This window comes from Lagopus leucura, unplaced genomic scaffold (assembly GCF_019238085.1).
Source record: "Lagopus leucura isolate 7727_CA_CO unplaced genomic scaffold, USGS_WTPT01 Super-Scaffold_100002, whole genome shotgun sequence".
Lineage (NCBI taxonomy): Eukaryota > Metazoa > Chordata > Aves > Galliformes > Phasianidae > Lagopus > Lagopus leucura.
Genome location: NW_024962263.1, coordinates 1,429,054 through 1,453,927, shown reverse-complemented (window position 1 = coordinate 1,453,927; position 24,874 = coordinate 1,429,054). Strand labels below are relative to the sequence as shown.

The 24,874-nt window shown below is 41.7% G+C and overlaps 1 protein-coding gene across 2 annotated transcripts in view; it reads right to left on the bottom strand.

Annotated features, from left to right (window-relative positions):
• The window catches only part of SLC66A2 (solute carrier family 66 member 2), a 58,564-nt gene that overhangs the window by 12,466 nt on the left and 21,224 nt on the right, over positions 1-24,874 (bottom strand). For both annotated transcript variants that reach the window (XM_042869522.1, XM_042869523.1), the window contains one exon: positions 7,343-7,559. In XM_042869522.1, the coding sequence (XP_042725456.1) occupies positions 7,343-7,559 (217 nt within the window). The remainder of the gene's footprint in view (positions 1-7,342; positions 7,560-24,874) is intronic.

Genomic DNA, 24,874 nt, shown 5'->3' with positions numbered 1-24,874 from the left:
CTATCTTGTTTTCCAGACTGCTCAGCAGCTTCGTTGCCCTTCTCTGGACATGCTTCAGGGCCCCAATGTCTTTCTTGCAGTGAAAGTGAACACAGTACTTGAGGGGTAGCATTTACCAGAGCAGATCACAGAATGGCCAGGTTTGGAAGGGACCTCAAGGATCATGAATCTCCAACCCCCCTGCCACATGCAGGGCCACCAACCTCCACATTTAATACCAGCCCAGGCTGCCCAGGGCCCCATCCAACCCAGGGCCCCATTCAACCTGGCCTTGAACGCCTCCACGGACAGGGCATCCACAGCCTCTCTGGGCAGCTGTTCCAGCACCTCACCACTCTCACAGTAAAGAGCTTCCCCCTGATTCCGGGGAAAAACCACCTCCCTGCTCCTGCTGGCAACACCATTTCTGATACAAACCAGGATGCTGTTGACCCTTTTGGCCACCTGGACACACTGCTGGATCATGTACAGCTGAGCATCAACCAGAACACAAGTCCTTTTCCTCTGCACAGTTTTCCAGCCATTCTGCCCCAAGCCTGTGCATGGCATTGCTGTCACTAAAGCGTAAGTCCTGGCACTTGGTCTTGCTGAACTTCATCCCATTGGCTTCAGTCCAGCGATCCAGACTGTCCAGATCCCTCTGTAGGGCCTTCCTACCCTCAGCCAGATCAGCACTTCCTCCCTACTTGTTGCCATCTGCAAACTTACAAAGATAAGTAAAAAAGTACAACTGATTTTCTCTTGTATTTCAAATTTTCAGGGTAAAAAGAAAAGCATCAACTGAAGAGAGTGCTGATTAAACATACTGGCAGTGTTTTATTCCTATCACTATGAAGAAGCCTTGAACTATCTGTAAAAGAACATATTTGGTTTGAAGTATTTTGCTTTTAATTTTCTTCTTGAACTGATGGGATTAGGTGCTAAGGGAAAGAGAAAGCAGAAAGGTGTGAAGGCAGAAAGGATGGGACACATGAATATGTGCAAGAGCTTCAGCAATTCACACCATACTACACACTAGGCAATGCTAGGGAAGTGTTTGCTGTCACTCACACTGTTGTTAAGAGGCGGAAGCATAAGGGAAGGTTGGTTCCATACTCCCTCCTGGGATTTTTTTAACCCATCTTCTCTTCATTCAGTTCCTTAAAATTCCTACATGTGTTGAGTACACAAGCCTCACAGAACAGTCTTCGGAGCCCCACAATGTGTTACTGCAAATCTTGAGAGAACAGTACGCTGAGGAAACATGGCAGGCAAGCATGGAGGTGAGCATGGTGCGAAGCTCTGTATAGTCAACTTCAAACAGTACATCCACAGAAAGTCAGCAGAAATTGAGTACAGAACGGGAAAGGAAAAGAACATGGGACTAATGGTACAGAGAAGAGGATCCTGTAATAGAAGAATGGGTGAAGTACAGAGGACAAGCTGTTTGCTTCCTGAGATACAACAAAATGGTTTTCAAATCATCTGCTTGCACGCGGAAAGGACTCTGTCTCCATTCTGAGCATGCTGAAGAGAGACCAAGCCTGTTTATTTTTCTGATGTAACAGCACCTAGAAAAAAATTAGCAGTTGTCTGAGGTTTTTTTTTTTTTTTTTTTTAAAGTAAATGACTGCAGCCTTTTGCAGCCCTTCCATCATCTTATTTGTTTTGACCACTTAACGTATAATGAAATTACTACTTTAAGAGTAGACACAATGCTACATGGACATCTGGGGGCTGCAGGTCCAAAGACTCTCTAGAATGGTTCCCTCTTCAGCACCTTCCTTTGTAAAAGTTCTGGATGGGACAGAGCACTTAAACTCAGGTCACCTCTGCATTGTACAGCATCTACTTCAAAATTCTCATGAAGGCATCTCTTACTCCTACTCTTATTTCTTTGATTTTGATCCATGCAAGTTCTGACAAGGAAAAACAAGAGCTAAGAGAAATACAGTCTTCACTATTGCTTATATCCTCCACTTCCCTTCCTATTAGCACTTTTACAAGTCATTTTCAGCTATTTCCCCTTTGTCCTTTATTGAACTTCCACGAAGTACATGTATGCAACGAAATTGCTGTAACAGATGCTGATTGCACCCATCATCTCTTTTCAATTAAACTAAAATTAGTCATTATGAGACTAATATAAAAAGTGTGTGCCCCAGCAGAAACACCCAGAACTCTTGCTCATTCTTTGTAGTTTAACACTTGAGCTGTGTTATCTACTCACTATTCAAAAAAATCCTTCCACCTAAAAAAAAAAAGCCCCACAAAAAACACAAGAATGCCATTTTTACAGCACTTGCTCAGTATGCTCAAATCCAAAATCTCATTACAGCAAGTGACCAGACACTGGGTTAGCCAGTACTGAGTACAGCTTTCAACATCTGTCCATCACAGCACCTTGCTAATCTAATATGGGCTGACATTAACCTTTGCAGAATTTGGATAAAGCAAGGATTTGTTTCTGGGACAAACACTGTCCTCAGAAGTTCACAGCTTCCTTCACAGAAATGATATAAAGAACTGCATTATGTCATAAAGGAAAAATTATGTCATAGAGGAGTACTGAATGAAGGCACCCTACAACAAAATCTTATCTCCCCAAGAAATATTGTCTTCTAGTATTTTTTATTATCAATAGCAGAGAAGAGGAAATAATATTACAAGATATACATTCCATACAATTTATCTCCCTGCACACTGCATCTATTTTATTGGACACATTTCAGATAAACGCTTGGAACTAGCTTACAGCCATAACATGTCTCATACAACAGTTCCAAATGGAAAAGCACTCAGATTTGCAACTCTTGGCTCCATCTGCTTGTGAGACAATAAAGGCCAATTGTTTCTCCTTTAGTGACTTTTTTTTTTAAACAAGATAATCACAGTGACCAACACAGCACAATGATCTGACTCAGTCTTTCCAGGCCAGTCTTCTCAAGACAGACTTACATGAACAGAAAGACAGTCTAATTGATTGTGTTGGCTGCCTCAGCGTGTCAAAGCGCTGAGCCTTCTACCCAGTATCAGCGAATCTTGATGAAGGATACAAAGAGAGGAGGTTCTTTTCAAGAAGACTGAAACATCACAACAAGAAGAGGGAGACCACAGCCCTCCGCTGGCTCTGCCTGTCCAACCCCCTAGTTACATGAATGGCCCTAAGCCATGGGCATACATGCTGCCTCCTGCATGGGGAGCAGCTGGCAAGAGACAAAAAGCGCACAGCCAGGAACTAATCAACCACTGAAAGAAGGCCTTCCTTACTGGAACCACAAACCTCCAAGCTAACCATGGATGGACAGATTTGGCTATCATCAGTACTGTGGTACCTGGGACTCTGTGATATGCAGTCCAGTTCACTCCTACCGCCAGTCCTCCCTTTCCTGGACCTGGGGAGTTTCTACCATCCAGCGGCTGTGAAACTCTGAGCACTGGCTGATAAGAAACAGCTCCATACAGATGGAGCAGCAGTTGACTGTCAAAGGAGGGCACTGACAAATGACTTCAATGACCTTCTGTGAAAATCTTTCAATGAAGGGCAATTATTGTTCCAGAGCAGAGTATGGCAGGGCAGCAGACAGAAATGGAAAATAGACTGTCATAGAGCAAACCTACCTTTGTGCAGACCCAGAAGATGCAGAAATGGGTAGATGGGGTAAAGGTGGCTTTAGTTTGCTCTTAGTTCTCACTGGTCTAGTCCATCAGTAATAGGCAGTACATCACATTCATCTCCCTCAAGCTGAGCTTGTTTTGCTGGTGATGGTAACTGGCGAGAGATCTCCCTGTCCTTATCACAACCCACAAACTCTTTTCACCTTAGTTTCTCTGCATGTCCTGAGAAGGAGCGACAGAGCGGTGTGGTGGTGCTGAGCTAATCCATGGATATTAAACCACCACAGGCTCTTTTCAGAACAGTTCCAAGGGTATTCTGCCGTCCACCACAGCCATGTGTCCCATTTACATCTCTCTTCTGGCTTTCTGTCTCCAAGTCCGTTTATCTGAAAACAATTACTACCCCAAGCATGAGATATCCTCAACTTCTATTTTAAACAGATACAAGTGATTGGGATGAGGAGTCCACAGGGTTATCTGACACCTTTTTTTCAGAAACAAGATCGTATCTGCAAAGTCTGGCAGGACATCTTGTTCAGATGTGGCCACATACTGCAGTTTTACTTTCCATTCCTATTTTGACTGTTTTGCTAAAACAGAAACAGACTTAACATATGAGACGTTATATCCCATTCAGTCCTACTTCAGAGACAGAAGATAGCTTATGTTCTCCTTAGTCAGGCAATGAGGACCTTCAAAGAACCTCTCCTCTGACCCTAGTAAACTGTGATGCTTTTATCATACGTGGGCTCCAGTTATGCACTACAGCTGAATGCACTACTGTGGTTTAAGAAGTTACCACAGTCTAAAAGGTCATTAAGTAGGCTTAATAGGCTAAAGCAGCTTAATCCTTACTTCTCTCCCTGTTAAGCTTAAAGTCACAAAGATACCTGAAACTTATTACTTCACTTTGCCACTGAGGCCAGCTAAGAGGCTATCTGGCAGTTGTCCATTACGGCCCCGTTGACAGGCAAAGGATCACCAGCTCAGTCATTTCCAACAGTGTAAACCATTTCTGCATGTAATCATAGAATGGCCTGGGTTGGAAAGAACTACAATGCTCACCCAGTTCCAACCCCTGCTGTGTGCAGGTCACCAACCAGCAGACCAGGCTGCCCAGAGCCACATCCAGCCTGGCCTTGAATGCCTGCAGGGATGGGGCATCCACAGCCTCCTTGGGCAACCTGTGTCAGTGCCTCACCACCCTCTGATGAAAAACTTCCTCCTAATATCCAACCTAAACCTCCCGTCTCAGTTTAAAACCATTCCCCTTGTCCTATCACCATCCACCCTCACAAACTGTTCCCCCTCCTGTTTCTACGCCCCCTCCAAGCACTGGAAGGCCACCATGAGGTCTCCCACAGCCTTCTCTTCTCCAAGCTCAACAAGCCCAGTTCCCTCAGCCTTTCCTCACAGCAGAGCTGCTCCAGCCCTCTGCTCATCTCAGTGCCTCCTCTGGCCCCGCTCCCAGAGCTCCACGTCCTTCCTGTGCTGGGGGCCCCAGGCCTGGACGCAGCGCTGCAGATGGGGCCTCACAAGAGCCGAGCAGAGGGGGACGATCACCTCCCTCTCCCTGCTGGCCGCCCCTTTTTCATGCAGCCCAGAACACAGCTGGCCTTCCGGGCTGCAGGCGCACACTGCTGCCTCATGGCCAGCTTCTCGTCCACCAGGACCCCAAGTCCTTCTGCGCAGGGCTGCTCTCAAGGAGATCTGCCCCCAGTCTGTATCAATACCTGGGGTTGCCCCAGCACCTTGCACTTGGCCCTGTTGAACTTCATTAGGTTTTCATGGGCCCACTTCTCCAGCCTGCCCAGGTCCCTCTGGATGGCTTCCCTTCCCTCCAATGCATCAACCAGCTCGGTATCATCCGCAAACTCGATGGGGTAGTAAATATATCCCACTGGGCATCAACTAGCTCCTGGCAAATACCTATCAAAGTTCATTAATTCAATTCTATGAGCTGCATGGCTGGACTGCTAGATGCTTACTTCAGCACTTCCAGGATTGAGGTCTCCTCTCTGCTTTTAAATAGAGAAGCAGGCACAGGAAGGGAAAATCAGAAGAAACAACAGCTCCTTCAACAGAAAGTAAAACATTAGCAGAAATCACTGTCATAGCAGGAAGAGCTTGATAATGCTTATAGACCATCAGATCAATTCAAGACTACACAGTGCTAGAAAGTATATGTGGTTCTTGCAATACATATAAAGCTACAATGTGACCTGGACAAAGACATGAGCACACCCCAGCTGCAGTAAAGTAGCAGTACAAGCCCTGTACTATCTTAGCAGTATTCACACCCCCCAGTATCCAATAGTATGCAAAGTACTGCTTTGGGAATCCAAGGGGAAAATCTGTAGGTACACCAGACAAGGAGGGTGGCTATCCTTAGACCTAGCCCTGTTTGATGGCAAGGGAATGAGAGCTTCTACTGCATCTTCTGTCAACTGAACAGTGGTCTTTACCAAAGCAGTTTTACATAAGAATTATGCAACTCTGTGTTTCCATGCAAAGAATTAAACCACTCATTCGAAGCACACAGTTTCTGTCCTCATTTTACTAAGTAGCAAATACAAAAAAGTAGAAAAAAAGCAGCTCAGATCTTCAGACAGGAGCTAAGGAAAAGCTGCTTCCAGATAATGATCTGCTATCTTAATATGGCATTATAATCCACAGATAAAAAAACATAAAGGTAAAGTCAAACCAGAGTATAAGTAAGATCTAGTAGGTAAACTGGGTATCACACAAAATTGTCCAAAGCAGTGTGTGCAGGCAAAATACCCAAATACTTTGGAAGGAAATCCTGACTCTAATCAAGGGTGTTCCAATAAGAAAATGCTTTGAGTATCACAGCAGATTTCTAAACAAGCAAAAGGAATAGTGTCAACAGATGTAACTGCTTTGGTGTGAAGGAGGTAGAGATGATTATTTGTTTTCAAAGCAAAAATTATGTCAGCAAGTTTAAAGTCAATGAAAGAGGAACTTTCAAAGCAGTGAAAGAAAACAATCACTAATGACAAAAGTACTTCCTGAATTGAATTTGTTGCTGTACTGTTTTCTATAACTGGTGCACTGATGCAGTGTGGTGAACGTTTTTCTCTCTGCAGAAGCTCTACAAGTTGTATTTGCAATTTGGAAACCTTGGTGTTAATACTGACAAATACAATAAATGGTATGAAACGATAATCCAGTTCAAATGTCTCAACAGTGAGCATAAGATTAAAGTTTTCTGTTCTACACCTGTTTACATGAGTGTTCTTCCTAGGTTCGAGCTCTTTTAAATGTCAGGTACAAGTTTCTACACAACAACACTGATGTTATTTGCTACTAACACTAGTAACATATTACAGAAAAGAGCTAAGTAAATCTGTAAGAACAAGCAGTGAGTGTGAGTTACAACAATTACTGCTGTAGACTTTGTCTTTAGTACTTTTGATACAGAGGACTTCTTCAGACCATTTCTAATGGCAACAGCAGCAGCTCTACGTATTATTGTAATAAAACATATTTCATCTTGAAACTGTCCAGCTAGGTCTGAACAATGGGTCAGATCTTGGGGATATAAATGAGCTCCCACTGCCTACAGCAGTGCTGCACCAGTTTAAGCTGACAGAGGCTCTACCCCAATAACTGCTGTATTTTCAATTAAAATGTAGAAAGATGACAGAAAAGCATTCTCACACTACAAAAATATTTACCTAAGCACACACACATGTACTTGTTTTATTTAAGGCAAACACCATACCTCATTCCTTCTGTGGACCTATTCTGGTAGTTACGGTAGAGCTGAGGAACGCCTAACATAGCCTCTGTGAAAACTGCAAGGAAGCCCAGGGTTTCCACAAAAAGAGATGAATCAAGCCAGAGGTAAGTGATGTAACCGGTGACACCAGTGAAGGTCAGGACACACTGCACGTAGTCTGTAAACTTGCTCCAATGCCAAAAATAGTTCAAGTCAAAATCTGCAACAGAATAGAAATGGAAGAAGAATAAAATTTCCCAACCTGATTCAAAGCTTATCAGAGTAGAATTGAGAACTGGTAAGTATGAGAGTCAGTCTTTGGGAGCAGATAAAATAGAAATTAAGAGGAAAAGGATTTACAGGGGAAAAAAAAAACAGGCAGCTCACCACCACCAAAAAAGCCCCACAGGACTTGATCTGGAAAACATTTTTTTGTGGGATGTGTTCAGTATGGAAACAATAATGCAAAGAATTACAAACTAGGGTGGATAGTGATAGGACAAGGGGGAATGGTTTTAAACTAAGTCAGGGAGGTTTAGGTTAGATATTAGGAGGAAGTTTTTCACCCAGAGGGTAGTGAGGCACTGGCACAGGTTGCCCAAGGAGGCTGTGGATGCCCCATCCCTGCAGGCATTGAAGGCCAGGCTGGATGTGGTACTGGCAACACACTGGGCACACTGGACACACTCTGGGCAGCCTGGTCTGCTGGCTGGCAACCCTGCATGTAGCAGGGGGCTGAAACTAGACAAGCATTGTGGTTCTTTTCAACCCAGGCCATTCTATGATACTATGATTTACAAAAATGAGATTTAAAGATGAAGCTTTTGTCTTCAGATATGAAACACAAAGAAGTCTGGACATGAATTTAACAGAGCTGACATAAGAAGGGCTCACAAAAAAACTTCACACTGCCAACTACAGGTCCCAGTCACATCAGTACAAGCACACTCTTATTCAGGACTATTGTCTTCACTTTCAAACTGCTTCAGTCCACGCTGAAGAAGGTCATCTCAAGTCCACAAGTCTGCTTCCTGGTGTGTTACTGCTGCCTTGGTAAGGGCAGGCTTCTGTGCACATGCAGCACAGCTTTGCTGAAGGTGTGGGGCTGTGAAGAGAATCCAGCCTGGAACAAGACTTCCCACAGACAACACTTTTCATTCTAGGGACAAAAATGCACTTTCACATCTGTACTTCACTTTGCCAGCAAAACTAAGTGCAGGGTTTATATCCATTTTTTGCATCTCTCAAAACAAAGCACTATTTCACTAAACACAACACTTCTCTCAATAGAGAATAAGTCAAAGAACAAACCAAAGGTGACACTTGCTTACATTAACATACTACTGGAAGATACATAGCTATCTTACTGGCAAATAATAATACACACCAATTTACGTCACTGCGTCTTCAGCAGAAGTACAGAACACTACAAAAGAACTTCTGCTGTTAATTCTGGCAACAAAGATACTGATATCTGCTGGCTTACATTAACACCAAACCCAGTGAAATGAGAATGAATCTGCACAGGCAGGTAGGTGCTTAAGGATACTTACATATTGCAAATAATCACTTTATTTTCTGCACCTTTTCACACTTCAGTATGTGGCAGTCATTCTTTATGAACTTAATTTCCCTTTTTCAGTACTCAGCAAAATCACGCCTCAAGACAACTACTGCATCCAGTTAAATAATTTCACTTTGCCATACAAGAGGAAAGCAAAACTAGCCAGAAGCCATATTCAACCTATAGCATAGCACTTTCTGTAGTATTGTATCAGCCATTATCCAGAACTAAAACAATCACCACACTGACAGAGCCACTGTCAATGTAATGTACACCTCCAGTACCTTATGGCAGTGGCTCCTCAGCCCCAGAATCCACTGACAGGGATGCATGACTAAATAAAAAGTAGACCTAGTGCTGGCATAGCCATTTCAGCATGACAGCATCGCACATGCACTGCGTGCTCTGTGAAGGCTTTCCTTTCTGGAGGGAAAGGAAGAACAAAACAAAACGAAGCAGAAAATGTAAGACATAAGACAGATGCTACAACAAAAGCAGGAAGCATGTTACTTATTTTTCTTAATTCCTAATGCGTTTTCTGGAGAGAATAGGAGGAGTCAGCAAGAACTGACACGGAAAACAATGCCTAGACTTTCTATTCTCTCCACTTTGCTGACCTGTATTTGTGCCATGAGGGCGGACAGACAACGGGAGAGGATTCCTAGAGAGGTGGTTGATGTTCCACGAACCTATCAGCGTTCAAAACACGTTTGAACAACACCCTCACAAATGTGTTTTAACTTTTGGTTAGCCCTGAAGAAGTCAGGCAGTTGGACTTCGTGATCTTGCAAGGTCCATTCTAACTGAACTGTTCTGTTCTATCCTCATTCTAACATAAAGTAGTGAGGGGGAGAACAAAGGAAATTCACTCAATTTTGCCACAGTATTCTCAGTTTCTTGAGCAATACCAAGCAAATGGCTTAACAGAACAGATTTGACACTATTCCAACTTTAAAATAGCAAGAGACAATCTCTGATAAAGAGGTGTTTGGGCTTACTATGGGGACAGAATAATTAACAGCAGAAATAAAATAGGTGAGAGAAAAATCTGGCCATTTGAAAAGCAAAGTCCACTCCAGAAGAGGAGAGCTACTAATGCTTTTCAAGTAAGATGCAATATTTACTTTTACCAGATTGTTTCTCAAAGAATCTTAGGCCCTTTTAAAAACACTTCAAGCACTGGTATTTAGCCCTTAAAAAGAAAATCGTTTTTTGTAATTCAGGCCTCTTGCATTGAAGCACACTAGGAGGAAGACCTGAACTGACTTTCCAGCAAGGGTCATTCAACATTACGTAGTGTTCAAAACATTGATTCAGACCAATATCAGAAAATCAGCAGCTAGCGGCAGCCATAGGCAAGGGCACATAAACCTTACTGCTCCAGACAGTACCACCTGTAGGAGAGACCATCTTGGCTCTCAAGCTGCCTATACAGTCATTATATCTTGAATCATAACCCTAAGGCTCAGCTTGAAACTTGCTTGCGTGGCACCTTCTACATGCAGGACCCTCAGCCCCTCACTTACTAAACCCTCAGTGCAGCTCTCAGAGTTGCCCTGCATACATTGAGTTTCTCCCTTTGTTTTACACATGCTCAAGGATCCTTTTTAAGATATTTATCATAGTACAGCCATTCTTTATTTCCTCAAATTAATTTTATTAACAGAAATGAATGAATCATACCAACATGCAGGTGCCAAAATTACAAGTTTGTGTCAGTGCTCAGTGCACGGCTTCTGTGCAGTCAGCTACAAAATCCAGGAGGCAGTCACATGTTTAAGTACTTGCATAAGGCCATGGATTTTGTAGCTGACCTCGCCGAAGCCGTGTGAACACTGACATGTGCTTATTCAGTACTGCTGTACTGAAGTGCATGTTCATTCATGTTAAGTACTCACATCTCTGAGCCTAGTACTGGGCAGACAAGAAATCTGGTGTTTAGGTCATTTAGTCATCATCCTTGCCCTGAAAATCTTTAGCATTAGTTCTGTTATAATAACATACCTAGATGAGAGAACTGGTGTGTGACACAGGGCTCCAGCTGAAGCAATAGTTAATTACCAAAAGGAAAGAGACAGATTCTCTTCTGTTTAGTCAGTCTCTTGCTCAAAACCCTAATGATGCTACAGCGTCTCTTTCACTATACTAGATTGAGTCAACTCTAGTTTCTATTATAACTTGCTTGATAATGTTTTCCTTGAAAGAACAGAAAAAAGAGAGAGAAGAACAATCAGAACATGTGTATTAGCCTTTCAGAAAAATATCTGAATTATATTAGAAACAGTCCAATATGTAATCATGCTGTATTCTATTTTAGGACACTGCACATAACCAACTACTTCCAGGAAAAAAAAGAATGGCTTACCTAAGGAAAAAAAATAAAAAGTAGTAGCATATCTGTCCTTTAACGTAGGTCCCAGTTTTGTCTCCTCTGCAGATGTCACTCTTTTTCTCTAAAAAGGTAAAACAGGGAACTCTACCACACCACCATATATTTCTACCAAACATCTCAAAATCTGACCAAGACCAGATGCATTTCTTTCTATTCTCTGAAATGGCCAGGCACTGCTTGCAGTGTTCACTCCACTGTTCACAAGATCCTCGTCCTGCCCAGAATAAAATCCATGACATGAATTTGTAGCCGTACCTAGTCAATTCAGCTGAAATGGTAACTCCCAGTCACTAAGGCCCTGGATTGATCTAACTGACATTACTGCAGTGAAAGGTACAATCTTATTACCCATGCTTGAGGTCTTCAATCCACACAGGGAGCCGCATTTTAAACATCTTGATCCATTTATAGATGAGAGACTTACGCTGGAAAATCCTATTGATGCCATGGAAGGAGCAGCTCAGCTGATCTTTTGTGCAGTAAGTGGAGGAAAGTCTACACAGATTGAGGGTAAAGAAAGATGAAATTAAAAGACCTCCTCTGAGAAGCATATTGCATGTTAGATATGAAAAATATAAAGCAGACAGAAACAGTACTGCCAACAGTTGTGGTTAACATTAATCAAGCCAAACTGCAAGTAGAAAACTCAAGATTCTGGTGTAGAATTAATGCTTAAGTGATGCACGTTGACTCTCGCTTGAAGATGACACAGAGGCTCAAACAGCTGAGTCATATTTAGCTAAAAAGCATTTTATGATGTCAGCTACCACTTTAGTTCTTTTGGGAAAGCGAAGCAAAGACTGACATCCAAAAAATGGAACCTCACCTCTATCTCAGTAGCAAGTTTAATCCTAAAATGTAATTTAAATCTAGTTTGTTTCAGTTAAAAATCCTTATTCCTTACCCTAATTGCTGAATACCCTATAACAACATCTATCCTAGGTCCTTAAATAGCCTATCCTTGCAAAGTAGATGAGTTTCCAGTCAAATATCCAATCCCTACCTTAACAACACTGGAATACAAGACCTCAAGGCCTATGCACTGTGAAAGGGACATTAATTCAGCCAACCTGGAACAGTTACAGATTGCAGCTAGGGAATATTTCAGGTTATTATCCATGGTCTGTAAAATGCACACACTGTTCAAGGATGCAGGAGCTAAGACTTACAATTTGCTGTTCTATCAATCTTAACCACTGGGCTATGATAAGACAGGCTCCTTCTCACACGCTCTTTGCCTCGGGAAGCTTGTGATCTCCACTGTGAAAGGGTTCATCTCTGAGCAGCAGGTAGATGTGATGCCCCTCCTTAGCTCAGCTCAGCAACAAGGCCAACTGGCAGACCAGCTGGAAAACAGACTTGCAATCCCTGGCTGAGAAGAGAAACGAACTCAGACCACACACGTTGGTTGACTGCCCCAGGGTATGCTCTGCAATCAACAGCAGTACCAGATCCCTCCTGCCTCCAGCATCACTCGCCTCCCAGCAATCCCAATTTCAGGGCTGCGGCAGGATGCAGACAAGCAGGTGGGTTAGCAGTGCATGTCCAACCTGTGAGCTGTACACTGCCTGGCACTGCTCACAGTGCAGCCTGCCCCCTGCTCCACACCATCATGGCAGCTCCGCTGTGCATCCCTGGGCATGCACCCATCACACACCGACAGCCAAACATCAGTATGCTATTACCCCTATCTGGGCTGAAACCAGGGTACGGGGAGGGTGCTGTACTCACTCAAGTATGGCAAACAATTGTATGCATTTTGATACGTTGGCTAAACACAGTCCTGTGAACAGAAAAAAAACATGCAGCTGTGCTTTCCCTTTTGATAAAAGAATTTGAGAGTAAGTTTCAAGACGGCCAAAAAAAATCCATTTTTTTGTATATTTGAGACTCAGTTTTCAGTTGACACAAACACATTATGTATGACATTTCAAATGGAATGTATAGGTTTGCAATCAAAAATTTGATCCGATCTCTTTATCGTTCTTTTACAAGGCTTATCTTACCAGAGAGAAATCGCCCTCACTTCACTGTCACATCTCACTCATGTTACCACTTCTTGGAAGTATGCACATTTGTGAACAACTGTTTTCAAAGATGAAGAACAGGAAGAATAAAATTGCATCAAAAACCTGATGAACAGCTTGAAAGCTAAGAATGGCAACTACTGCCATCGCACCATCTTGATGCGTTAGTTGCACTAAAACAAGTTCGCATATCCCACTAGTTTTATGTTTTTGTTGCTCTCTTTTTTATATGTTTTATGAAAAAAAACATTAAAAATTAAAATAAGTTTTGTTGTGTATATGCATTAGCTATATTTTATGTATTTTACAAGGACTGATCTGAAAGTAATGCCTCCTACTTTATTATGTTTGCCTACGATGTCAGAGATGGATGTCAGCTGTGTGGCAACAGAGGTTCAACCTTCCTGCCAAAATTCCATTACATTTTGTTCCTATGTGACAGATGGCAGCAGAGAGGTGATCTGGCAAAATGGCATCTGACATGGAGGTGTGTATGAAGCAGAGGCATGGCAATGAATTCTTCTATGCTGAAAAAATTGCACCCATTGACATTCACTGATGCTTACTGAACACTTATGGAGGGCCAACAGTGGATGTAAGCACAGTACAGTGGTGGGCAGTGCATTTCATCAGTGGTGACAGCAGGTTCTCTCTTCTGGAACAGATTGTCACCAGCGTGGCGTGCAGGCCTTTGTTCATGGCAGGTGAAAATGCATAGCTAATATTGGTGACTGTTGAAAAAGAATGCTTTGTAGCTGAGAATTTGCTCTATTAAGTAGCATTACTGTGATATTTGTATCTGATGCAGTTTCCTCCATGGAATTAGGAGACATTACTTTCAGAGCAATCTTTGTAAATGCAGCTCTAAACAAGTCTTTTTCACACAATACAGTCCAGGTAAGCCAAGACGTTGGACGCCCATGGGTTAGCACCTCTCACCTTGCCTATTCCCAACAGCCCCCAGCCAGCTGGTGAGTTTCTCCCACCTCCTTTCTGAAATTCCTGCATACCTCACAAGGCACTCAGCAAATAACTGGTGTTGTAAGAACTGGAAGGCTTCAAATGACTTACTGGGTGATACATAACTTCCTACCAGCTCTGTATCCAGCTAGCACTTTCTTCCTTTCTTTCAGAAAGACAAAAAGATTTAGCACTAGAGAGCTAAAACTGATACATTTAGATTTCCTTTCTTCATTTTTTTGAAGAAATGATAGAAATCTCCAACATGCTGTGTGGAGACAGCGTGCCTTTTACATTCACTGGAACTGAAGAGGAACTTACTATCTTTCACCCAAGTGTCTCCTCAAAAGAGAGGAAATGAGAGTTTAGCACCAAGAACCTCTGGCTCTAATTCAAACCCCTCCTCTTAAAAAAAAATAAATAAATCAAGGAATCCTTCATCTTGCATAGATGAAGATACTACTATCACCGCTTTTTGTCTCCGTTCCTTCAGGCCTGTGATTTGGGAATTTCTGCATCCCTACATACTTCCTGGCACGTGCACAGCCCTGACACCACAGTATTCAAGCATCTTTTCACGTGTCAATCGTAAAACATTCCTGTCCTACATCCCCTTCTTATTTGGCCCTCACACTGGTACCCAAACATTGTCTCTTCTTCCTCTTCAGAAGTGAAATAACCCAGAGTCTCAAATCTTCTGAAAATAACATTCCAGCCTACATAAAACAAATCGTAATCATTTGATGAAATCTCTTTTTTAATTCCTTTGAGAGCACCTACTCAACTTACTTCTCCTCACCTCATTTTATGTGGTGTCACCAGCTTTTATCATCTCTTATACCAGATCTCCATTTTGTCGTATCAAGCTCACCTCAAAAAGTTACATGAGAGTGGGGCAATATCTGCCTTATCTTCTTCCAGCACTGGCCCCACCTCAGAGCTTCTCACTCCCTTTCCATACTGTTCCTCAGCACAACATACCTCGAAGTATAGGGCTGCATTTCCTCTGTGAGAAAAATTAGCCTTCTCAAACACATCAGTACTGAATTTACCTACCGTGTCACTGCTATTTCTGCGCTCCGTTCAGTACAGAAGACAACTCTCCTCTTTCTACTCCAACGCACTGACCATCCTTCACACGCTGTCTCCATGAAATCACCTCAAAAGCTGGGAGAAGCAGCTATTAGCTGACTTACAAGATGACTGATGGAGGAAGACAGCTTAACAATTAGATGAATCATATAGCTAGGAAAGCCACTGAAATACAGTAGCAGTGAACCCATCAGTGCTATGGAAAACCAGCTATGTACTTGAAAGTTGGAGTGAAAGGGGCATGAACAGCCTTATAAATCACAGAGAGTGAAAGCACAGACTTCAGAAAGAGTGTCTCAAGGAGCAGCAAGGGAAGGAAGACAGGAAGCACCTCAGCAGAAGGAGCTTTGACAACTCTGGCCGCAAACATTCCTGATTCTGCCCACCTCCTGCTCAAGAGCATCAAAAAATTCACAGCAATTCAATCTAAAAAAACTAACCCTCCCCCCAACCCTTCACCTGCAGGCGCTCTGAGGTCAGGCCCCTGCTCTCAACTACACTAACAATGAAGGCAGCAGATTACTGCCATGCTCACTCTTCTTTTGGATAGATACTAACTGACTATATAAACCAGCTCCTTTTTTAGACAGTAAGCTAAGCAGGGATGAGATATATGGATGCTATGGCAAGAACACACAGCAGCAATATACTAATTTTCCAATCATTCCAACAGTATTTTATCTCCCCTCAGCATGGTTTATCTAAGCTATCACCCACAGTCCTATCAGGCTGTACACTATGGACTCCAGACAAAAGACTTTTTTTTTAAACAGGAATCACCTAGTAGTGCAGAGCAGATTGCCCTGGCTCCACATTCTTGTAGCTGGGGTTACAAACTCTCTATGAAAACAGTTCATTTTGAATAGTACTGCAGCTTATTCTTTGAAGTCTAAGTCTGCAAAGATACCAAGAGTATTATAATACTGGAAACAGTGTTCACCCATCACAATCATACTCCATGTAAAGACTACAATTAGATAAATAAAAATAATTCTAAATCCTACAGAACCAAGCCGTGCACTAGTTCAGATATAGCCTGCCTCAGATACCACAATGCCACGGATTACAGCAGGTTGCACAGATAATACAGCAAATATCCCTCCTTGTTTCCTAGGTAACTCATCATAAGGCAAGACAAATTCCAGCCCTCCAATGGACCCTACTAATTTAGTATCCAAACAGTAATGCACTGTGCAGCTGCTTCCTTTACTGAAATGTCACGTGGCCTACTAAACACGTCTCAGCAATTGCTTAAGTTAACCTCAGGACAACCTGTTTTCAATATTAACAGTTCTGGTTTACAATTACCATAAGCATGCATGAAGCGCAGGGAGCTTTCTGCTCTTTTTTCATCTGCCTCTCTCACACCCTGACTCATATATGACAACGTCAGACATTTTCTTTAATACTCAAAACTCCTTTACAAAGGTGCTCATACCTCAAAATGACCACGCAAGGATTTCTTTTCACGTATCAATGGTAATTAAGAACAAAATGGTAGACTGGTGAATAAGAATTCAACTTTGAAAAAAGAATATTTCAGGACTTTTGTTTACGCAGGAGCAAAAGCAACAGTTTGGAAAGCCTGGGTGAGGAGGAAGAGAGGCAAACATACACATGGGACTTGGAAAATGGGCTCAAATTTTTTGCCTTCTCTGATTCAAAATAAGCACCTTCAGCAATGGTTTTTCTACAACCTAGTGGACCACCTGGACCAGCCACAAGACATATGAGGTCAGGAAACACTGTCCCCTTAAGCATAAACCCTGCCCTTTACAGATGAACAACTGTGATCAAACATTCATTGAAATCATCTATGTCTGCATTCATTAACACATGACCATCCATCAGCACTGATGCTCATCTCCAACATCAAATACATCAATTTTTGGCCAACACTAGCAGAAAAATCTCAAATACAATTTATTATTTGCTAGCATAAACACCAGGTCAGCATCCTGACATGTGCAAAGCTGACTGTGGAACCAGTCCACTTTGGAGAAAAAGAAGTTTTCCACACACATAAAGCAGGAAATAATCTTATCCTTCATATGGCTTTCTAAGGAAAGGAAAAAAAAGACAACTGATAGTGGAAGGTTTTCCAAAACTTACACAGTCTACAGTATTCTCTTACACCTTTAAGCTGAAACATATTCTATTTACATCATGTCTGCATGTACCTAAATTACTGCATACAGTGACCAAAAAGGAACTTCCAGAAATGACTTCAATGCATTAGCAGGAACAATTTGTAGGGAAGGAGACTTGCACAGTTTCACTTGAGTACTTACAGCCTGTTTAACTGATTACAGCACTTGTAAGTGGAGAAGCCAACTGAAACAGAGCTGCCCTGAAACAGAACTTCCCCTACAACCTCCCACTTGTTGGACCACAGGTTAATCCCTACTCTGATATGAGAACTGGCCAGGTGCATTTCTGAATACCAGAACACCTTATGTCTGCAGTTTAATGCTCCATTACTCAAGGCACTTTAGGATCTGCAAAGAAAGGTAACAGTAGGAGACTCAATAATTAAGTCCTTATTACTTTGACAGCCAACCTGTCGTCCACCAGGACACCCAGGTCCCTCTCCGCAGAGCTCCCCTCCAGCAGCTCATCCCCCAACCTGTACTGGTGCATGCAATTATTCCTCCCCAGATGCAAGATTCTACACTTGCTTTTGTTGAACCTCAGCTGGTTTCTTACTACCCAGCTCTCCAGCCTGTCCAGGTCTCGCTGAATGGCAGCATAGCCTTCAGGTGTGTCAGCCAATCCTCCCAACTTCGTATCATCAGCAAACTTGCTGAGAGTGGAACTCATCAATCTTTGACATCTACTGCACGCAAATTGAATGAGAAAGTTGTGTATAAGACTATCTTAAATTATTCTGACATTTTGCTCTGTTCACTGAGTATATGGTTGCATGTTCTACTGCATCCTACTCCCAACAGGGAAGGAAGAGCGGTTTAAGGGAGTAAACAGTGCCTCTGTAGACACGATTAAATTTTGCTTTAAATTCTTTAAAGCAGAAGAAATTTCCTTAAAATAACTCCTTTGATTACAACAAACTACAGAGTGCAAAGATCAGAGAAAGGCAGCAACATAAAACTTCAACATAAGCAAGGAGTCACTTCAAGTTCCAGTGGTTATTATGAATAGACTAAGGAAAAAAAACAAAAAACAACAACAACAACCAAAAAAACAACAAACAGGTGAGAGGGAGTGGAGAATCATTTATAGAATGGGTTGGGTAGGGACCTTAAAGATCATCTACCCCAACCCTTGAAGATTTTCAACACCAGCTATGTCTATGGCATTACGTAAGTTGAACAAGGCCATTTAAGTCAAAACAAATCTGTCAAAACTAAATTCTGGGTTTTGGATTTTTTCCCCTGCCTGTGAAGGATGATGCATTAGGTATAATACATATTGACCACAGAGCACAGCACGGCACGTAATAAATGCATATGAAAGGAAGCATTCAGAACATCAGGAAGGCTGGTCACATAGTTTCTCTTTCTTAAGAAAGAAACATGCTCATTACAAGCAGTCAAAGAAGCTGGCTGGATATCTTCTAACCCTTGCTATAAATTCATGATTTGCAGAAAAAAAAAAAAACCCCAAACCTTATCTGTTGCTGATTTAAGAGGATACAAGGAAGCACCTTTTCATGAACACCCTTTTCTCCTCCAACCTCACTCAGTATTATCATCTTACACACAACACACATAATTTTAGTAACAAGATGAAATGAAATTTAAACATTAAAAATCATTTCTCTGAAGAACAGAACTAGTTAAAAATTTAAAACATGACTATGCACACTTACTGAGGCCTACGTTCACCAATCTATTAACTCATTCTGCATCTACTTTGATAGGCTTTAAGAGTCAAATACTAAATTCAAATGCTTACTGGCTACTTCACTGGATGCAGAGCTTAGAAAGCTTCATTTCATTCTGCAAGAACCACTGTTTACTTTTTCAGTTTAGCTGAATAAGTGTTTCATTTATTCAAACAACAGGAGGTGAATGAACACCCACTTTCCTCTCTGTCTTTGAATAGTGACTCAGAGCACAGAAGGGTGAGATCGCCAGAAAAATAAGTAAAGCTTAGTAAAAGTTATCTGAAAATAGAACCACTATTTTTTTTTAAATCTCTACAAAATGTAAGTGCAGTATGCTGTAGTTCGTTTATGTTTTTATTTTTGTTATTCCATGTTTTGCTTTGAAATGATTTTGAAACAAAGGGAATTTGATAAAGCTGCAAATAAAAATAATCTAATGTACAACCATCTAATGTATTTCTAACATACTAAAAAACAAACAACTGTTTGAATGGATAAAGACTCCAAGGTGTATTCAGCAATACGTAACTTGCAAAGAAATCCTTCTCCCCTGTCTCCACTGTCACAATGTCCTGCTCAGTCCCACAGGAGTACAGGCAGTGACCTGGAACAAGCAGCTTTTAAGCCAGCACTGCTCATCACTGCATGGTCACCTGAACACCACAGGCTGGGATGGAAAACCTTCTATTTAATCATAAAAGAGATGGGCTCATTCTTCTTTCCAGACAATTACATTGTTATTAGCTTCTATAGATCAGCTTTAACAATAACTTTGACTTTTTTTCTTTTAAACACACCTCTTATTGGTACAAATTTATTTGTTCTAGTATTTACTGCAATCATCGCCTCTACAGCAATTTATTTATCAAAGTACCATGCCAAGAAGAAAGGAAAGGAAGGGAGATGATGTACTGCACTTCTTCAGAGGTTGCGTGAGACAGAGTGTGGGCATAGAGAGATGTTTAAAAGACCAAATTCAGAAGAAAGATTTCTTACACTACTGAAAGCACAACTAGCCAAGAGTTTAGTCATTAGTATATATTAGTATAACCAAGCCTCTGCTATTGCAGCGTCCTTACAGAAGAGCCCTTGCAATGAATGTCTAGCTCTATGCTTTTCTCCACAATGCCTCTCTCTTCAATATTCACGAATAGTACCTAGGAATAATTCATAGGCAATTTTATTCTCATCAGCATCTGTAAATTGCTCTTCAGACAACCAGTTAATTTACCAACATCAGAAGTGACAATTTGGTATTGCACCAGAGGGATGTTTCTTTTGGCTTCTGTCCTTCAGCATGCCTTCTGCCTGCAGGTTCATAAAAAAAGACTCAAAGAAAATCTATGTTAATAAGGACTACTGTGAACTTACGGTCTCAGAAAATTAGCAAGCAAAACTTTGTAATGGAGAGTGGGAAGCATTACATGATGCACAGCTGATCTTCAACACCACAGCCTGCAGTATTCATCCCAGCAAGTCTGAACAATCTGAATGAAGTCCAACTGAAGAGTCTGAGCTAGCGATTCAGGCCCTTTGCAATCAGCAGAAACAAACAGGCCTGTCTTCACCTTCTGCAGATGACATGGGAGTCAAAAGCCTTTTCTTTCACATGAAAAACTGAAATTTAAGATATTTCTCCATGTTGAGCCCAAAGCACCGAGTGACAAAAGCAGTCCCAGACTAAATGAAGCTGAAAGCAAAACAGAGCTGACTGCACACATTTTTCTGATGCCAACAACAGGTCAAAAACACACAGGAAAGACAAAGCAACTCAGCCCCCTACCCCAATTCATCCTTCCTTACCACTCACATGGCATACACACCACCTATGAGCTGCTGCTTAGCTCTCCTGTTACAGACCTCAGGCAGAAAATGCAATTTCCTTCATCTTGTCGCAAAAGCCAACAGCCCAAGGATACTGGCTAACTTGGAGTGCAATGTAGATACGTATACATATATTTTTTAGTTGAAACATTAGTCTGGAGCTTGACAATCCTTTTCCAGTAAGTATCTCTTAGGTGAGAATTAGTGTTTACGAATTGGGAACATACAGTGTGGAAGGTGACAGTCTTTCAAGAAAATAAAGCTATCCCTAATTGTTTATATTCAGGAATCATCAGTATAGTGCATTACAGGCTGAAAGCACGACATCTAAAATGCTCTTTCTTTTGCAGTAAAATCCATTACACACAGAAGCCATCCTTTTCAACAGATATGAACTAATTATTCATTATCTGCATAGTCACAGATTATACAATATTGCACACTTCTGGAGCATACTACTTTTGATGTGCACAGTTGTGACCATGAAAAGTATAAGCACAATATTTAAAATAGTGGGTGAAGCCACTCTCATGCTAACACAGCATAAACTCTAGGTAATTATCTGTGATTCTGTGTTAAGTGTGACAGAGCATTGGAACAGGTTGCCCAGAGACTGTGCAGTCTCCTTCTCTGGAAATATTCAAGATCCACCTGGACACCTGCCTGTGTGACCTATTGTAGGGAACCTGCTTTAGCAGGGGGTTGGACTTGATGATCTCTAGAAATCCCTTTCGATCCCAGCAATTCTATGACTCAGGTCAAAAATCACATTTTATTTTCCCTTGATGGAGTAATAAAAATAGCAAAGCACTGGTGCTTCAGTAATACATGCCTTTCAGTATCCAACGAGGAAATTCTACATTAAAGTCTTCATTTATAATTAAGGTCTTCTTACTAAATACATTCCTTATTTCTTGCTTAGAAGAAACTAGTAACTTCATATTCCAAGGACACTTTAAATGACAGAAGGCTAATAAGACAGATAGGATATAAAATGTAATGGAAAAAAGTTAGGCTGAGTGCAACAATTTGTAGTTTCATTCATTAAGAATTATTATTGTTATTTCTTTTCCAACTCAATGCACTGTATGATTCAATGAAAAGCTTGATCACCACAGGGACAGTCAGACACTGGCACAGATGCCAGAGAGATTATGAAATCCATTTCTTTGGACCTAATTCACCTGGACAAGACTCTGACCAACCTCATCTAATTGGACCTGCTTCAAGTAAGGAGCTGTACCACATAACCACAGCTATCCCTCTCAAGCCAAATTATCCCTTGATCCTGTTTAAAGAGCAGATCTCACCACTCTGATCTAAATCTGATCAAGCATGTAGGAGCAGTGACATGCTCAAAACTTCAGCAACTGGAGAAGTACTTCATGTCTCTCTAACACTCCAAAGCAGGACCTCTGCAGCACACATTCCCTGATCTGCATGATCAGGAGACAAGTATTGCATCTCAACATTCAGATGTTTGATCACTGACACTGTGTTTAACTAATTAGTCTGGCTCCCACCATGAGGAAAACGATTTCTCACAATTTGTTTATTCACTGTTTTCACAGATGGCAGAATAGCCCTGAAAGAATAGTCTCTCTCACAAGTTCCAGTTTGGGGCTTTGCTCAAGATTTAGAAACCCAACTGCACCCTCATGTGGCTAAAAGTTGCTTTTCTTACTCTAAGCTAAGATACACATAACACAAGCAAAATTCTGACTTTATTCACAGGTTTAACTTCTTCACCACAACAAGGATTAGACACGGTACTCATGCCAGAAGCAGTATTTTCATAGCCACACAGTATTTTCAACAGAATCTGTTCAAGTCGTCTTCTTTCTACAAGACTACAAACAGCTGAGCTGCACAAAACTTCACAGGTACTACGGCAGGGCCAGATGAAAGGCATTGGCAGCCAGATCTGTTAAGACACCAGGAACACGGTGCTGAGCTACACATCTGTCCATACCTCTTGTCCAAGCATACCCAACCTGCAGCTGGTAGGCCACACGAGGCCCGGCCCAGACCGTCTTGCAGCCAGCTTCCTGCCCTGCACCATCACAGCAGTGACTTTTCCCCACCCAGGGGCCTGGCCCAGCCCTGTGCACACACCCATCACTCAGAACAAACAAATACCAGCGTGCAGTTGGCACTGTCTGGGCTGAAACTGGGACACAGGGAGAGGGCAGTGCAGTACTAATTCTATGATAACGCTCCCTCAGTTAAACCCTCAGCCAAAGGCATGACTTGCACTATGATGTAAAGCACTCGTTAAAGCATCAGGACATACTCCTGAATGCACATTAAATATAAAGATATCAAAACTTCTCAACTGTTTGCTCCAGTAAGAATTATCCCATTAAAATAGAGAACAGATTTGCCAACTCATCATTAATCCTCAAAGCAGTAAATCACTGACTGTTGTGAGAAGGAAGAAACCCACAATGATTATCAAGTTCAGTTCCTGGATCCACAATGGGCCACCTACAAATCCAAGCATATGTCTGAGAATATAGTCCAAATAATTACTGAACTCTGACAGGTTTGGTTCCATGACCACTGCCAAAGGGAGCCTGTTCCAGTACCCAACACCCCCTCAGTGAAGAGCTTCTACCTAACATCCAATATGACCCCCCCCAACACACCTCCATGCCATCCCTGAAGCTCTATTAGTGGTCACCAGGAAGAGGAGATCAGCACCTGCCCCTCTGCTCTCCTCATGAGGAAGATGTAGGTCACCAGGAGGCCTCCACTCAGTCTCTTCTTCTCCGGGCAGAACAAACGAAGGGACGCCAGCTGCTCCTCATGTAGCTCTGCCCTTTAGACCCTTCACCATCCTCACTGCCCTCCTGTGGATGCTCGCTAACACTTCTGTGTGTCTCACATTGCAGCCCCAAAACTTAACGCAGTGCTCAAGGTGAGGCTGCACCAGTACAGAACAATCCCTTCCCTTCACTGAGGAGCATAAAACTAACCAAACACTTCAGATTTAAATTAGTTAGAATTATGGTGTTTTCTTCTCCTTCACCTTTTTAAGCATTTGAATCGCCAAGTACTTCTTTTTTTTTTTTTTTAAAACAACTTAAAAAAAACAAAAAAACACCCACACAAATGAGTAAAAGGTCACATTAAGTTTAATCTCTGTTTAATTTTAACCACTTCAAATGGATTGTTTCAAAATGCTTAATCATATCTGGGATCATAGGCAGCTGTTTCTAACTCTGCTACTGTAAATAAAGAACTGCTGAATACTAGTAAAAAGACAACAGCAAGACAGACACAGAAAGGACAGGACTGTTTAAAGCTTACATTCCATTGGTTAGTGTTGCAAGCCAGTGAAAATTATTACAAGCAAAGACAAACAGCAAAATACAAGTTCGATACCAAGTCCAGAAAACAAAAAAAGGCCTTGTAAAATACTGCTACCCAACCAATCCATGGTACATTTTGGCACTAAATCTGAAAGGAGAGATCAAGAAGATGAATAAAATCTAAATTAGAAGACAGCCTATTTAATCTTCACATGGTTGGTCTTTTGCTTTCAAGAAAGTACTCAGATTATAAACAGATTAATGGTTATTCTGAATTTCTCAGAACGAGATCCAGATTCCTTAACAGTCTGTTGATAAGACCAGAAATAGAGACTACATAAATCATCACAACGATGTAGGCTGAAAAATCAGAGAGGAAATTTCTCATCCAGCATTCTGAACAATGCTGAAAGATATTCCTGTGATTTTCTTTGTTTCCTCAAGAGTTAGGGCTGGAAGAGAAGAAATACAACCCTGAAGACATCGATCCCTGTATCAATTTTGCTTTATGATTT